Here is a 17,744-nt window from a genome sequence, read left to right on the forward strand (position 1 = left end):
CTTACCGAAAGCATGTTTTAAAAACATTTCCTTCTCACTTCAGTCCACAATTTTTAAAAGCACGGAATAAAAAATGCACAGCTTTTGTAACAATTCAAACTGAGTGGAAACTAGTCCCTTATGGCCTTTGTAATCTTGGTAGTCTTTGTGAATGTGGCCCATAAGCGACTCTGGCTTTCTCTCTCTACCTTTACTGTAAACATTAAGTATGAATATTCCACATATCATACATACTTAAAATACCACAAACACTACAACCAGCAAACAAGAGTTAAACTTTCCTCCTTCAAAGGATGGTCAGTCTTATAAACTTTACAGATCGTTTTTGCTTCTATTTCTAAAGACACTGAAATGGCGTCATTTGTATTGTGAGTTATAATTTCCTTCGGGTTTATGTACAATTTCATGAGTGACACTCTTCCTGGGTCTTCACTCCAAGAGCACTGACAATAAACCTAATTCCAATTTTAATTCTAATTCTAATTCTAATTCTAATTCTGATATTCTTCATTGCAAATTGGCATAGTAAATGCCAGAAAGATAAACACCAAGACTGATTTCAAGGGTGCAGTCTAACCTCATGGGTTCAAAAGTAAATAAATGATAAAGATACGTTAATATAAATGGAAAATAATCCAATACAAAGTAGCATGATACGCACACCAGAAGACCATGCAAGTTGTATTTCTTTCTTCCAATATTGTATGTTGGTTTGTTTCCCACATTCCATCCCGAAAGCTGGATTTTGTTTTTAATTTCCACATACTAACATCAATGCAAAATATACAAATGTCCATTAAATTACAGTACCAGCACAGCTGCTGAGCTTAAAAACGCCCAAAACCTTTGTAACAATCAATCATTCTCATAGTCATTCCTAACTGGCTGATTTTAGCTGGGTTGATATATGGCTGGATTTTGCAGTGGATACACTTGGCAGGCTTTAGATAATAACAACTGGGACCCATTTCCACTGCCACAATTTTCATCAAGACACGAGAAGTATGTTTGCTGGTACAGGTTCTGAATCCACACTCGGCATTGGTATCACTTAACTCTGTCAAATTATCATGGAATCAGGCCAGCTTTTAAATGAATAGCAAATAGTGGTCCTTCGAGGGGTGGTGAACCAGATGAGGGAACCTTTTGAGAGGACCATGGAAGGTGGATTGAGGGGCTGAAGTTAGCATGGAAGATATGAGAAGCCATTGGGGTGTGTGGGAGCATGAGATGGCATGGAGAATGCAGGGGAATGTGTCAGGTGGTGAGGTGTGAGTGCTAAAGGGCCAATTTTTTTTAAACGGCTTTTATTACAAAGGAACAAAATGCCAATTCACAGGATGAGATATTAAACTATCTCTGTACCTGTCAGTGACTGTAGCTGCCTCTGAACATTTTCTGGGAGTGGTGGTGCCCAACTCCAGTATGCATCCTCCCCCTCCAAAATGAAAATCTCACCTTAACAGGCACTTTCTCTCATGGTGGGTGTGGCAAGATGGCCACACCCAAAATGTTTCCATTAAACTCTCAAATTCAACCACTTACTATTTTTGTTAAAACTTATCAGAATAGATTCACAAACGTACCTTTTTTCGTAAAGCCAAAACAATTTCTTCCATGGATAACCTTTCTAAGTTTATGGCAGACTCTTCTGTCACTGTTCGATGATAACCTGGTTGTTTCTCTTGCTCTTGAGGAGAAGCTTCCCAGTTCATTGCTTTGTGAAACCATAATTCAACAAACACATAAATTTTCAAGGTAATTATTTGCTTAATCTCCTTCTTACAGTCAAACATGAGTCAATTTGGTGTTCTTCACATGAAGGATAACCAATATGAAGTGATATGACCAAATTTCTTTGCAATTTTATCATTCAGTATCCGAATTAAGCATCAGCAGTTCCCATATTCTTATAAAATCCATACTTAGCAGGCCCTAGTCTATTGGTTTCTGGTCAGCCTCATGTCTTTCCCATCCATAAACTTCAGCTGTTCCAAATATTTGCCACCCATATCCAAACCCACACTAATGCCGGTTCATCACCATCAGTGTGTCCTGACTTACATTAACACCTGACCCACCAAAGTGTCCATTTTAAAATTTTTATTCTATGCCCCACATGACTTTGGTAATCTCCTCCAGCCCTACAACTCTGAAACCTCTGCATTCATCCAATTTTCTGTCGGCACCACATCCTTTGCCCCACCAGTCATAGTCATACTTGGAACCGTCTATCCCTAAGCTCTGGAGTTCTTTCCTCAATCCCCTGGATTTCTCTTTCTGCTGTGAAATTGAGCCTTAAAACCTACCTCTTTAATCAAGCTTTTAGTTATCCACTCTAATTGATGTCTTTTTGCTTCAATTAGAATGTTTTCTCCCCCTGTAAAAAAACCTTGTGATATTTTACCAAATTAAAAATGTTCTAAAGATTTTACTATAAACCAACTTGAACTTTTCCCTTTACTTTCCTCCCTTAATTGTTTCCTCGCAGAGGTGACAGCTTACAAATGTGTATGTATCCACAGACAGCAGCTCACTGCCAAGAAACAAAAAAAAAACTGCATTTCTGTTCATTTCGAAAAAAATCATGTCATAGGCATGATCATATTACAGTTACGTGGATAAAATCAATGCAAATGTTTTCTGGATTTTCTCCCTTTCCAATCAAAAACTCTCCCACTTACACAGTGTTTCTTAATTAAATTCTTCGTGACATATATTCTAATGATCCCCTCTGCAAACCAGTCTTGTACAAAATCAAAAATGGGATCAGAAAGAGCATGTTGTCACATGGGCTACAGGTGACAAATATAAAATCAACATAAATGCAATTAAACAAACAACTGTGAATGCTGGAGATCTGAAATAAACAAAAACAGACAGTGCTGGAGAAACTCAGTTGGTTTGGCAACATTTGAAGGGAGAAAACCGAGTTAACGTTGAGTCCTTTGACCCTTCCAAAACACTGACACGATTGTCTCTCCACAGATGCTGCCAAATATAAATCTACAATGGTTTTCTCTTCAGATCACTGTCTAATGCCTTGTTGGAAAGTATGTGGATGAATACATTTGGCTGTGATATTGATTAGCCTGAAAACACTTGCTGTCTTGGTTTCAAAGTAAGAAATCATCATTGGTACGAATAGAGAACAGTGAGCAAGCCATAAGCTGGTGGAAGAAATTTGAAATTGTCCTTCACCCCTAACTACAAATCATAATCTAAAGACTCCTTAATAATATACCATTCTTAGGAAACCTCAGCCAAAGATTCTCTTTAGCTAGCACCTGGATGTCCAATATGGACCAAGTCACTAGGCTTCAATCTTCCCTAACTATGAAGTAACTGGCCTCCATTGATTGTCTTTTCCTCAATGGAAGAACAGAAACCTAAAGCATTTTTGCCAATGACACACATACATTGTTACAAAGATCAACTATTTCCCCATTTGTAAAATTACCCAATTTCATCTCACCTCAGCCTGTCTAGGACTGAAACTCTTGTCCATGCCTTAGGTTAAGAACAGACTTTACTATTGCAACTGAACTTTGGCCGTCTTGCCAATTTCTACCTTTTGTGAACTCTTCTGCCTACTTCTGAATTTGCCTATGTGCCTAGTGACCTCTACTTAAGTTCTTATCAGAATGTTGTTGATGCGGCTGGAGATAACCATGCCATCTCTTCTTGGAAGGCTTGTCAAAGTAAATGCCAATCAGACAGTGATAAGGCCACCAGCGGGGCTTCCCTAGAATCACGAGACTAGAGGGGGAAGGCCTGTGTCGTGAAAACTGCTGCATGTTCAGTTGCACCTCAGGGGAAGCTGTAGTTACTGCCAGACAGTTTCGAGGACCACTGAGGATCTTGGACTGAAATTAGTGATACATGGGAGCAGAGGTATGTGGTTTCTCAGGTTGTGGCTAACAGAAGGAGCAGTTCCCAGTGGGCCTCTTTACACCATATGTCCAGTCCTTTGATCAAGTACTGATTGATTTTGATCACTTAAGGACCTCACCTGGTAGTGGGCAGAAAGGCTGAGCAAGGGTCCTGTTCCCAGGGGAGGCGAGAAGGCAGCAGGGGATCAAATATGCCACCACCCTGCCCAACATGTCTCTTTCTTGCCTCCAAATTTGTTAATTCCAGGGCCAAAGCTTCCGCCATGGTTTTCAATTTTCTCCACGAGATCAACCCTCCCTGTCCCTGTAATCTCCTTCAGTTCCAGAACCTTCAGAGGTAATTGTGATTTCCCAATTTTGTTCCCTTGAGCATCTTCAATTTTTATTGCTCCACTTGGAACCTATGTCCTGAACTACTAAAAAGGTCTCAACTCTGAAATTCCCTTTGTAAACTTTGTTGCCTCTCTCTCCTTCTTGCTTTGAGAGTCATTAAAACCATCTCTTTGCTTAAAACTATTGTCATCAGCACTAATAACTGTTTGCACTGTTAATTGGTGTCAAATTTTATTTGATAATGTTGCTTTGAAGCACCTTGGGAAATTATATGATGCTAAATTTGTGGTGTAAATACAATTTATTGGCATGGGGAGTTTACACGTTCAAATGTTCTATCCATTCATACTGGTACTTAATCTGGTGATTTACAAGGCATTGTCAGGAACACAGCAGTTATAAAGCTCACAACAGCTTTTCTGGAATTGCGCTCCCAATATGACTTCCACATCATCTGAAAAAATTTTGGGCAAATCACAAATATACATGATTGTTGAAAGAAGTAAACAACATCATTAGTTTGAGACCATACCTTGTGCCACACTTTCTGAAACATGCTTTTTGTAAGGTTCAATACAAATGCCCAGTTTTTGTAGAAATTCCTTGTAATTCACTGTTCCAGTTCTAGAAAGTTGATGTCGAGAACAAAGCCTGATGGAAACAAACAGCTCGATCAGAAAAATAAACCAAAACATAACAAATGAGCGGAACATAGTTGTGGTGATGGGAACCCCACCAACCAGCTCAAGAACCAATGACAGCCCCACAGCACCATTCCAGAGGATACTCAAGTGATGTTTCAGTGCAATAAAAGCAAAATACTGCGGATACTGGAAATCTGAAACAAACACGGAGAATACTGAAAACTCAGCACATCTGGCAGCATCTGAGCAGAAAGAAAGAGCGAACATTAATCCAGTATGTCTATTAGAAGTATTTTAAAAAAGAAACAGCTTTTTCCAATGCCTTTCAGTTCTGAAGAAGAGTCATACTGGACTCAAAATGTTCACTGTTTCTTTGTCCACAAATGTGGCCAGTCCAACTGAATTTGTCCAGCATTCTCTGTTGTTATCTGATATTTTAGTGAAATCAGGCATTTGCATGGACAGTATCTGGCCTCCCATGAAATAAAGGCTCTGGAAATCTTGCTCCCAGAATCTGCAAAACAATCGGAGGCCTCTAATTGTCCAGCAGTTTGGTCTACAGCAACAGCAGGAGCAGTGGCCACTGTGGATATTGTGTGAGGGCCTAGACAGAGGATCGGTGCTGGATCCTTCAGAGTCAGAGAAGTGCATGGACAGGGGTTCTCAGGGAGGGCGACTGAGGCCAGACTCGGGTAGGCTGAGCACTGGCCAGAAGTTGGGTGAGGAGGTATGAGCCGGACCGGTTTTCTGGGACAAATTTGACAGCAATGACAAGCGGTTGATTTTCCAATACCAGGTCCCTTAATTAAGGACAGAAAACATTCCTAGATGCTGGGTTCCTTTGTCCACCATCAGTTGAATAGCAGCAGCAGCGAGATGAAGTCCTCAAGGGTAACCTAAGGCCCTCTGTTGGCCTCTAGATGAGAATGCTTCCCACAAACCTTCTCATCTAAAATTAATCTAAGGGAAGTGAGAACACAGTAGACTTCTATCATGCACCCACCTTCCCATCACATGACACCCTACAGATGTGCCTCTTGTAAGGCATTAAGTTCCATCCTGTGGGTCAGTTACGGTTCAGTAGTATTACACTCAATTCTTGAGTCAGAATGTTTTAGATTCCAGTCCAGAAACCTGAGCACATAACCTAACTTGACATTTTAGTGTGGTAGCCCGGAGAGAATGCCGCATTGTCACAGCTGCCATCTTTGGAATGAGAAACTGAACTGATGCCCCCTCATGCTGCGTACGATTTTGGTATCTTGCTCATATTCTCTAGTATTTATCAAATGGGAATGCATTTTCCATCCGTGATGAAAAATGCAGGATAACTTTCATTCATTAAATCAAATGGGAATTGGTACCATCAACTTCTGATCAGCAATAACGTAATTAATAATACAACAACAAAACACAATTATGTATTAACGGTAGGCTATTCTAGGACTTTCAGAGCAAAGACTTATTACTTTTCTGTTGAAATATAGAAGACTGATCATCTTACTGCCTTGTAATCATTGATTACATACTTCACTATTCAAAATTGTTATGCTTCTGGTAATAGGCACATTTTCTGACTATAGCCCATGAAAGTAATTATATTTTGGAAAGAGGTCATGCAGTGATTGATTACTACGACAGTGGATTGATAAAGAGCATCGAGAATCAAGGAACAGCCAAAATTCATTCAGAAACATCAAAATCGTGCATCTGCTTATACTGACCTTTCAAATTGAGAATCTGTCATTCGAAAGCAGTAGCTCTCAAGAACTCGACGAACTTCATAGCACCGAATGTGCTCATCCTTGTTATAATCAAACAACTTAAAGGCTCTGATGAGGTTTTTTAAATTATTTGAAATCTAAGTTAGAGAAAGAATAAGAGTTTTCAAAAGTCAATAACTAATTATGAACACTGAAGACTAGGGATGAATGTTATGGCCTGCTGTCAGTGACAGCCAGGGAGTGTGCATGCAAAATAAAGCAGCTGGCCAGTCTTCTGCCTTCCTGCCCACGCCCGGATTGTCCTTTCTCCCCATTCTGTGAAATGAGAGGGCATGTCAGGAGGGAGGGATGGGAGCCGGGTAAAGCGTCAAGCATCCTGCTTGATACATACATACATAATTAATATTAATACAAAATTGTAGCCTTTGGCCTGCTGAAACTCTTGACTACACAATTACCTACCACTGTGGGCCTCATTCAGCATTAGGGCACTTACCCCAAAATAGTACGTCCAGTTTATTTCTCCACTGGAGACTCTCTAACCCTCACTATCCTCCCACCTCTGGCCACAACTGTGTCCTCTTAAAAATCCTTGGACTTACCTGAAATCTGGGAGACAACTTCACTCCTTGTGGCACTATTTAGTCCACAGAGCTGGCAGGTTATCAGACTTGCCTGCAGTTCACTAGGGCAAAGCTTCCTACACCTTAGGACCAGAAGTCCCATTTTCATCCAATTTATTGCCACCACCTGTAGGGAAGCTAGATTTCTTGTCTGTGAGACACTAAACAACTTTTTACTCAGAGAGATTTTGGGAGATGGGAGCAGCAAATCTATCCCCTATAAAGGCCACCCCCAGGCAATGCAAACAAGCCAATTTTCTCCATGCATCCATCCATCTGAGGTGGTAGAACTGGCCTTAGTTCAATTCTTCATCCAAATATAGCATCTATGACAGTGCAGCATTTGCTTGGTGTTGCACTGAAGTACCACTGTAGATATGTGCTGAAGTCTCTGGACTTCAACTCACAACTTTCTGACACACAAGTGAGTGCAACCATTAAACCAGAAGAGCTATCTTTTCATCTGGCTTGAAATGATAATGTCAGCAGAAAGAATCCTGCACTAAATCAACTTGGACAGTACAACTCTGGTATTTCTAAATGAAACGGCCAATCTAATGTGAAGATATCATGATTGCTTATTCACACAAAAAATTAGGTAAGTTTGCAGCCAAGCCCACGGTTAGCATATCTCTCTGGAATATTTGTTCACTTGTGAGCAAGATCTTTGCCATTGATGACCTTTTTTGTGGTGAACTGCATTGTTGTTTTAGGAACAGGGCCTCATACATTTGACATGGAGCTGTCACAAGGAATATAATGGAAAATGCCTTGTAAACAGCCCGGGAATATCAATACAATATCCAGCTCAAATGCTGATCTGAATACTGTGTAAGAGACTTACACATATTTTTCCTGATTTGAGTCTATAAACTGAAATGGAAGTTGGACAACTCTACAGGAAAAATACCAAGAGAGTTTCACAACTTGGAAAAGTCAATTAATGCACATTCTAAGCTGTGCAAGACAATGTTACTTTTTAAAGAAATTGGGGCATGTTTTGAGACTGAGCAGTTCCAAGGGTTTTTGAGGCAAGAAACTTCTCCCTGATGGTGTCCTCTAATCAAGTTGCAGTTTGTTATGAAGCTGTAAGTGTCAGGGCAGCCAGAAATATCCAGAGCCTACAAGCTGAAAATATCACTCCCCCTCTCCCCATGAGGGTGAAAAGGCAGAAAACCAAGAAAATTTAATAGAAGGGGTTTAAGGAAAAAAAGACCTAGATCCATCAGCTCAACTTTCGAAGTGAAGAGCAAAACACAATTCTTTACAGACAATTGCACATCAGAGAAAATTTAATCCACACTTGAAATCTAGACTCTTGATCTTTGGAATTTTCTTTTCCTTCTCTATTCCTTCTTCCATCCATAATATTTCTGACAAATCATCTGTGGTCTGTCACCTGAAATCATGAATGAATGTATGTGTATATTTTTGGGGTTTTAAAGGGATATAGTTCAAATCACATAACGTAGAATAGAAATCCTTTCTTTTTCCACCATGTGTTCAGATGTGTTATGATAATAGAGTTATTTTCTGTTAATGATGAAACCTGGTGTGAATTGCATTTGTCCTGAACAGAGGATGTCAGACAAATTGGTCATCTTAAATAAAAACCAAAAGAACTGCAGATGCTGTAAATCAAGAACTAAAACAAAGTTGGTGGAAAAGCTCAGCAGGTCTGGCAGCATCTGTGAAGGAGAAAACAGAGTTAGTGTTTCGGGTCCGGTGACCCTTCCTCAGTTCTGGCCATCCTGGTGGTCTGATTGGGCTTTTATACATTTTGTGACAGCTTGAGGAAGAGGGACTAATGTTTATTGCTGCACTCTTCTCAGTAAAGTCGTGACAACTGTGAAGCAAAAAGCCACTGCAGAATTTTAAGCAATTAAGTTTAAAAAGCCTTATACCCGTCCGAGTCCAGTGAAGAAGTACATAATGAGTTATAAACATGTCACGGTGCTGGAGACCTCTGTGGGAATTTGTGTGGACACAACTCCTTGTATTTGAGTGGGTCCCTTTGTTAAGGATGAAGGGCATCATGAAAATGAAACCAATTAGTCTACAATTCCATGCTTCATTATTCATTATTGATCTTACATAATTGGTTGACCCCAAAGAATTGGGTGCAGGAAGTAAGCCTTTGTGACATATGGGTCACTAAGACAAAGTGTTCCTTTATGTTTGACAGGAATAATAGTCTTTTTCTCAGTCTTGGTTTAATCATTTTTCCTCATGAAGAACCATTGCCCATAAGGTGTACAATGTACCTTTAAGAACATGAGTGGAATCTTACATTAAAAGGCAGTTGATTGATTTTTAGCTTTTGCCACATAACAGGGGACTTCTCACCTTTTCTCTGAGATGGTTCTCAATCTCTTTTACTGTCATATCGCACTTGGACATAACAGAACTGCTCCTGGAGAAAGAAAAAAAAAGGGAGAATAGATAAAGAATCTGTTGCTATTGTGAAATAAACTCAGCGCAAAGACGGTTTAAAAATATAAGGCACTATTGCAAATGACTCCTGCTATTCGCATTTCTTACAGGGTACAACAGTGGATCAGCAGCATCCAGAGCAGGTATGGACTATACTGTGTGACAGTGATTCAGAAATCAGACTTTTAGAAAAAGTAAATTAAATTGGATTAAATAGTGTTGTTGTGACTTTTTTTTCAATTTAGAGAAATAAAAACCTATTTTAGTTTAAAATTGATTAAATAATCAGTTACACAGAATATTTGGTTAATTACATTACTGAGATCTGCCCCCATAATTGTTGGCTAGACTTGGTTATTTTATAAATTGCAGATTGTCTTTACCATCTACCTAAATTCCAGCTAAGTGTGTTTTAAGAGCAAGGTTACCTCCTGTGAATGTGCAATTTCAATAGCCCAATTGATAAAACAATTACTGAATGTGGAACGCTATTCATAGAAAGCAAGAAGATCTCAGCGGTCACAGCTGTAGTGTTAGTAGTTACTACAGTGAGCTTCAGCTAGGGAAAGAAACAAACATTTTTTGGGCTCTAACTAAATTGCTATTTGGAGACACTAGCTGGAAAATGCTTATAGGTGGACATTAGGGGTTGAAAGTAATTTTTGAAGATTCACAAGAAAAACAAGAATATCAGACTGTTTTGAGATAATTTGAACATCATTTTTTTTCCACATCCTCATATCCTCTGAATACAACATTCATTTTCATTACAGTCAACAGAACTGAATATTAGGCACTGTGTACATTGGGCAGCTGATTGCCTAGTTGAGATATATTTCTCCCCCTAGATAGTTTTGCTTGGCTGTAATGTACTCCGTGATTAAACAACCTGCTTACAGACACCATATAGACTCAAAAGAATTGGCACCAGGGTGAGGGATCAGAAGCACTCACTGCCCTAGGCTCTGAACTGACCAGGCAATAATGCTTTCCAGAGTTGAAGGGAATAAAATCTCTTTTTAAAGTTAGCACAGACATTTATTTTATCATCATCACAGGTACAACGCATGTTGCAATTACCTGCAGGCCCTTAGTCAAGAGTTTAATATATACATTCAGCTCAGACTATGATTTGAATGAGAAGCTGAACACTGAGTCAGTAATTCATTTTAAGCTGTGAAACATCAGTGAGTTTCTAAGGATTCTTGACAGGGTACATGGTGGGTGGATATTTCTCCTTGTGGGAGGCACAGTTTCAAAATAAGGGTCTTCCCATTTAAGAGACGAGGAAGAAGTTTCTTCTCTCAAAAATTCTTAAGATTATTGGGAATTCACCAACCCAGAAAGTTGGTGGAGGCTACATCATTGAACATATTCAAGGCTCAGTTAGACAACTTTTTGATTCCAAGGATGTCAAAGTCTATTTTGGGATGGGGAGTGTGGATGTAGGTAGGAAAGGGCAATTAAAGCTGCAATCAGACCAGCCATGATCTGAATGAATGGCATAGCGAGCTAAGGGGTCCAAAGGGTCTGGTTCCTCTGGTTCTTACATTAACATCATCCTTTCTTTTCAGATCTCCTTAATCAAATGCTCTCAAGATTCAGTTACTTTTATCTGAAAACAACACTTTTATTTCACTGTCCTAAGTATCATTAGTTAATGCCATAGATCAAGAAAACACTGAAACAGCATCTGTGAGGGAAAAAGGCAAGTAATGATATTTTGGGTGTGCGCAATCTTCTTTATTTCAGAATTTCAGTTTTTCCATTCTATTTTAGGTGCTAACCTGCTAACTGCATTTCTCACTTGAGATCCATCAGATGTACAGAATTGGTCCAGAAATACATTGTAAGGAACTGTTTCATCACTGTTGATGGGAAGCTTAAAAAGACAAGAAGGAATATGTTTATAATGAATACTAAACACAAAGTTTAGTTCCAATGCAAGGAATATAAGCCTGTTCATCTCAAAGAAATATCATTTATTTCAAAAGGGTGCTATGACTTTGAGGATCAGTAGCCCATTTCTGATTTTGTAATTGTCTGGCAGCTCATTATTTTAAAATTTAATGCATCTCTGTAATAGTTTTGAACATATCTGTTTCTATCTACAACTTTTAGAATTTACTTCATCTATGAAACAACTTCTGTTTTTCTGAAGTTTACAATTATAATAGATAAGGTTTCATCTAACAAGCAAGTAACCAGAGTCCACAAAGGAGCAGAGACATCCCTCTCTTTTGGAAAGAAACAAAATTACATAATTTGAAAGGCACCACTACATATCAAGCATGGAGCAAAGCAAGGGTGAAGGTCTCCATGGACTACAACTGTTGGCACAGAGACTGAACACACCCTACTGGTATCATTCTGCACCACATACTAACCATCTAATCATATGAGCTCCCAAGCCCACACCCTTCAAATCAGATAATTAAATTTGTTACCTCTCAACATTATACTTACTACAAGTTACATTTCGCTAGTTGTAGCAGGGTATCCATTGTATTCTTTGCCATTTGTTACGTACTTGTGACCTTTTTGTATTGTGCTTTGTATTTTGCCATTTTTCAATAGGTCACGTAAAACCTTTCATCCCAGCGCCAATGTAAAAATCAGTTAAATTTCATCAACGCATTCTCTATGATGCGTTTGACAAGGTTCCTCACAGTAGACTGGTTAGCAAGGTTAGTTCACATGGAACAGAGGGAGAACTAGCTATTTGGATACAGAGTTGGTTCGAAGGTAGGAGACAGACGGTGCTGGTGGAGGGTTGTTTTTCAGATTTGAGACCTGTGACCAGCGATGTGCCACAAGGTTTGGTGCTGGATCCACTGCTTTTTATCATTTATGTAAACAATTTGGATTTGAACATAGGAAGCATGGTTAGTACATTTGCAGATGACACCAAAATTGGTGGTATAGTGAACAGCAAAGAAGGTTACCTCAGAGTAAAATGGGATCTTGATCAGATGGGCCAATGGGCTGAGGAGTGGCAGATGGAGTTTAATTTAGATAAACGTGAGGTGCTGTATTTTGGAAGGGCAAATCAGGGCAGGACTTATACACTTAATGGTAAGATCCTGGGGAGTGTTGCTGAACAAAGAGACCTTGGAGTGCAGGTTCAGAATTCCTTGAAAGTAGAGTTGCAGGTAGATAGAATAGTGAAGGTGGCATTTGGTATACTTACCTTTATTGGTCAGCGCAATGAACATAGGATTTGGGAGTTATTGTTGAGGCTGTACGGGATATTGGTTAGGCCACTTTTGGAATACTGCATTCAATTCTGGTCTCCCTGTAACAGGAAGGATGTTGTGAAACTGAAAGGGTTCAGAAAAGATTTACAAGAATGCTGCCAGGATTTGAGGGTTTGAGCTATGGGGACAGGCTGAATAGGCTGGGACTATTTTCCCTGGAGCATCGGAGGCCAAGGGGTGGCTTGATAGAGGTTTATAAAATCATGAAGGATATAGCTAGGGTGAATAGCCAAGGTCTTTTTCCCAGGGTAGCAGAGTCCAAAACTAGAAGGTATAGGTATAAGGTGAAAGGACAAAGATTTAAAAGGGATCTAAAGGGCAACCTTTCTCAGAAGATGGTGCGTGTATGGAGTGTACTGCCAGATGAAATAGTAGAAGATGATACAATTACAACATTTAAAAGGCATCTGGATGGGTATATGAATAGGAAGGACTTTGAGAGATATGGGTCAAATGTTGGCAAATGGGACTAGATTAATTTAGGATATCTGGTTGGCATGGACAAGTTGGACCGAAGAGTCTGTTTCCGTTTCCATGCTGTATATCTCTGACTCTATAACGCATACCCAACCCTCATGACATTTCAGTCTTCATCACTCTATACCCTAAAATAATTTTTTTCTGTCAAAAATGTATCACAAGAATTCACAAATGCATTTACATATTGGGATCCAACAACTTTCCACCTTGCAGAAATAGTAAAGTGCCCCACCAGTGCTTTCTAATATCTTGATCCACTGGTACCTTCACTTTCTCCTAACATTATGAAGTCCTATGTGATTGCCCATTTGTAAACAAACACAATTCAATTTCATCATCTTGTATCTGAATTACCGTAATTCTCAAGAACCACCCTGTGATGAGAATTCTAATGGATACAGAAATGGGTGTTTTACTTTCTGGATGTGGTCAATACTCCCAATGCCCTTGCATAAGCAGCAATCTCCAAATGAATTGTTTTTCATTCATTCACGGGAGGAGGACGTTGCTGGCTAGGCAGCATTTATTGTTCATCCCTAATTGCCTAGTGGGCACTTGAGTCAACCACATTACTGTGGGTCTGGAGTCACATGTCAGCCAGACCAGGTAAGGATGGCAGTTTCCTTCCCTAAAAGGACATTTGGGAACCAGACGGGTTTTTGCCCGACAATCGACAATAAATTCACGGTCATCATTAGATTCTTAATTCCAAATATTTTATTGAATTCAAAATTACACTGTGGCGGGATTCGAACCCAGGTCCCCAGAATGTTATTCAGGTCTCTGGATTAACAGTCCAGCGATAACACCACTAGGCCATTGCCTCCCCCATTTCTCAATCATTAATTTCAATACTACAGGGAGCAAGAATCTCGTAACTCTAAATGTTCACTTTTTTCATCTAGGCACTAGGTTTATTTTAGATAACTTATGCACAATGATTAAGTTGTAATGGGACATAGTGGGAAATGTGATTTGAGTTTTGGACACATGTGGATTGAACCCAAGTTACTGAAGAGTATGGTTTAGGGGACTTCATAAACATGGTCAAGGAGAAGTCATGCTGCTGGATATCAAACTCCTCATGAAACAAAAGTGGTTTAAAAAAAAAGTGTAATTAATTGGATGGCTCCTTTGAGAAGCTGACTGGCCTCTTTTGGTGTGATATTACTCTATAATTCTAATGTTTGGATAAGAGGAAGGGAGTGGAACTGGATGAGGTGAATTGGTGAAGAAGGGGAGGAAAAGAAATCCTACTGGGAACACATTTGCAGGGAGTTAGGGGGAAGAAAATTATAGAGTTGTGAGGGAGCATATCTAGCTAAAACAAGGAAAAAAGAAAGAAATTGGCAGAGATATTGAAGACTGGTCTATGGGGAAGTTATTGTTAATATAAGTAGGTTAGGGGACCTCACAATGTTCAATGGAATGCAGGTGGGTCTTTTAAACTGGTTGCCTTTACATCTTCCAATCTCCAACTCCACCTGAAGCCTGTTTTCAGAGGCGCAATCTTGACTCCAACCCATCCCCACCATGAAGACAGCAAAGGCAGGCACTGGCAGTCAGGGATCACACCAGCAGGAAATGGCCTAATTCCCAATTCTAAGTTCAGTGTTGAAAATCCACCCCAAAACTTCAGATCCATGCCCTTCATCAGAACTCATCATGTTCTCCATAGTTACTGCATGACCTGCATTCGTACCATCTTGCTTTAGAATTTTCAAGCGTCCGACCAATGCACGAGTTAGATTTCACACGAGCCTTTCAAATATGGGAGTAATCCTTAACACTTGAGTCAACTGGGATCAAATAAGTCAAAATTAGGTTTGAATGAGGAAACAAAGTTTTCTGGAGGCAATTTTTCTTATTGACAATTTCAAAACAATGGTGCTCACTGGAAAATAGTTTCAAAGGAAAATAGTTGTTGAAGAAGGAATTTCACCAAACTTCACAGTTCTAACCAAGTTCAAAGCTGTTGCATTTTAGTCAGGATGACAGAGTTCCTTGCAGATAGTAACCACTGAAGCAATAGCTCTCAAGGCACTGGAGATGATTAAACTCAAATCAATAGTTTAATCCAATACAAATCACAAAAAAAAAGTTGGAATTTATCCTTTGACAGGGTAAATATACCTTAAGAAAACATTTTAAAACGTTGGGCAGTAAATGTCCAAATTCCAAACATCTCATCCACAAGGAGCATAACTAACTACACAGAATGGAACTTGAAATTGCTCAGGAGTGAAAAAGATCAATAATGATAATAATAGTAGTAAAATTCTCAGCTGCTTTAAATTGAAGCATCAGACAATTTTTTTTGCTCAGTTACCCTTGCAAGTAGGTCCTGGAACTGTTTTGGATTAAGAGGCAGCAGAAACTTTTCAATCACTTTTCGGAATTCGTCTTTGGTCACCGTTAGGTTTCGATGTACATCATAAGCATAGAAAGCTCGCCTCAAGTCTGACTCTTTCTCTTTTGCTCTCTCAGCCAGAATATGTTCAATTTTCGTAATAGAATATCTTAGATCTGACTCAGAGAATAATGTCCCTAAGAAACAAATGTCAGATTAAACTTAAACAACTGAAACACACTACAAAATAACAGCAGTGTAACATTTAACCTGCTTCAAACAAAACAACATACAAACATATGGTGACAAACAATAAGAAATTTATAAAAGTGCCATCAAAAGGGGAAACAGCACTGGCAAAAACGTCAATTATTTTGTTTACCAACTCAATATATAATTACATAAAACAAATAGAAAAACAATAGTTTAACAAAGGCATAAAACAGAAATTACAAATGTTTTATTCCCACTCCACATAAAAAGGGAAGTGAACTGATATAGTCTCTGACAAAAAGTGCAAAGTACAAACTGAGGGAAATCAAACAGGGTAGTCAGTTAGACAATAGACTTCCATCTCATACAGAATTGGTATCTCAAATCCAGCCCAGAATAATCGAATCAAATTCGCATTTATCTGCTGACTCAATTCAGTCAGTCAATAATGTACATAGAGCACAAATCTGCCTGTAATTGAAATTAATTAACAATCTCATTCACTCACATAAGCCAGTGGATCACTGATGTCAAAATGGGAAAACTGATGTCACATTTTGCAAATGTTGGTGTATTGTTTTATAAACAACTGTGGGCTGAACTTTCTATTAACCAGCAAAATTACCAATAAAAAATTTATTAAGAAAAAGCCAATTTATTATTTTAATACAATTTTTTTCCATATCACTTTACCTGAAGACGATTGCAGTGAACCTCGACTGAAGTTACGTGATGAGCTCCTCCCTGGTGTTGATTGAGGTCTTGGAGTAAGTGGCATTCCACGAGACTCCAGACAAAGAGACCCCAGGTCTGGGGAAGAGCCAACCATCCTCTTTCAATACTGTACTAATAATCTAAAAGCCCAAGATTTAAGGTTCAACTTGGTAAAAGAGTAAACACAGAGAATGCTGGAGGAACTCAGCAGGTCTGGCAGCATCTGTAGAGTGAGAAACAGAGTTGACATTTCAAGTCTAGTAGGACTTCTTCAGTTCTGAAGTAGCACTTTACCTTTGTTTGAGTGGTAATATGATAGGCTGCGATTACAAATCATATTTTTATATACCCGATTCCATTCTGTTTTCAGCGTGACTAACTTCCTATTGCGCTTCCTCAATCTTAACGGGGGATAAGATGACCTGTCACTACCAGCATCCAAAGAATTAGGTCACTTGCTTCTGCCAGTGCAAGGGTTTGGTTACTGGTCTCAGTCAGTACACAGGTTTTGGTTACCTGTCACACTCCAGCAACAAGAGCTGACTTCCTGCCCCACCAATGTCCAGGTGTTGGTCACCTGTCCCTTTGGTACCCAGGCTCTGGTTACATGTCCCCCAGAAATCTGCCCCTACTCGATGCTGGTTATCTATCCCCGGGATGACTAGCTGTTGGTTACCTGTCACCCCCAGTGCCCAGCAGCCGGTTACCTCTCCCCCCAGTCCCCAGGGTGCTGCTTTACTTGCCTCTGCCTGTAGTTCCCCTCTCTCCTCCCGGGCTCTAGGGGCTGCCTCTGCCTCTCCTGTCGCACAGACGCGCTCGGTTGCTAAGCATTTCGGTTGCTAGTCAGAATCCTAAACGCGGTCCTCATTGGACCTCATCATGGTGACCGCAGAACAAGACAGTTCCTGATTGGCGCAGCTCTCGGTGGGCGGGGTTAGGGGGGTTGGCGTGAATTGCTACAACCTGTCCATCAGTGAACCAAAGATAACAAGGTGTAGAGCTGGATGAACACAGCAGGCCAAGCAGCATCAGGGGAGCAGGAAGGCTGACGTTTCGGGCCTAGACCCTTCTTCAGAAAAC

At 39.7% G+C, this 17,744-nt stretch overlaps 1 protein-coding gene across 1 annotated transcript in view; it reads right to left on the minus strand.

The window, feature by feature from the left end:
* Nucleotides 1-16,785, minus strand: part of efcab6 (EF-hand calcium binding domain 6) — a 91,467-nt gene extending 74,682 nt beyond the window's left edge. The window contains 7 exon segments of the mRNA XM_048607779.1: nucleotides 1,587-1,717; nucleotides 4,759-4,877; nucleotides 6,595-6,731; nucleotides 9,564-9,630; nucleotides 11,438-11,532; nucleotides 15,717-15,934; nucleotides 16,644-16,785. Of these exon segments, the coding sequence (XP_048463736.1) occupies nucleotides 1,587-1,717; nucleotides 4,759-4,877; nucleotides 6,595-6,731; nucleotides 9,564-9,630; nucleotides 11,438-11,532; nucleotides 15,717-15,934; nucleotides 16,644-16,779 (903 nt within the window). The 5' untranslated portion in view covers nucleotides 16,780-16,785.
* Between the last annotated feature and the right edge of the window lie 959 nt (nucleotides 16,786-17,744).

Source organism: Rhincodon typus, chromosome 18 (assembly GCF_021869965.1).
Source record: "Rhincodon typus isolate 14 chromosome 18, sRhiTyp1.1, whole genome shotgun sequence".
Classification (NCBI taxonomy): Eukaryota; Metazoa; Chordata; class Chondrichthyes; order Orectolobiformes; family Rhincodontidae; genus Rhincodon; species Rhincodon typus.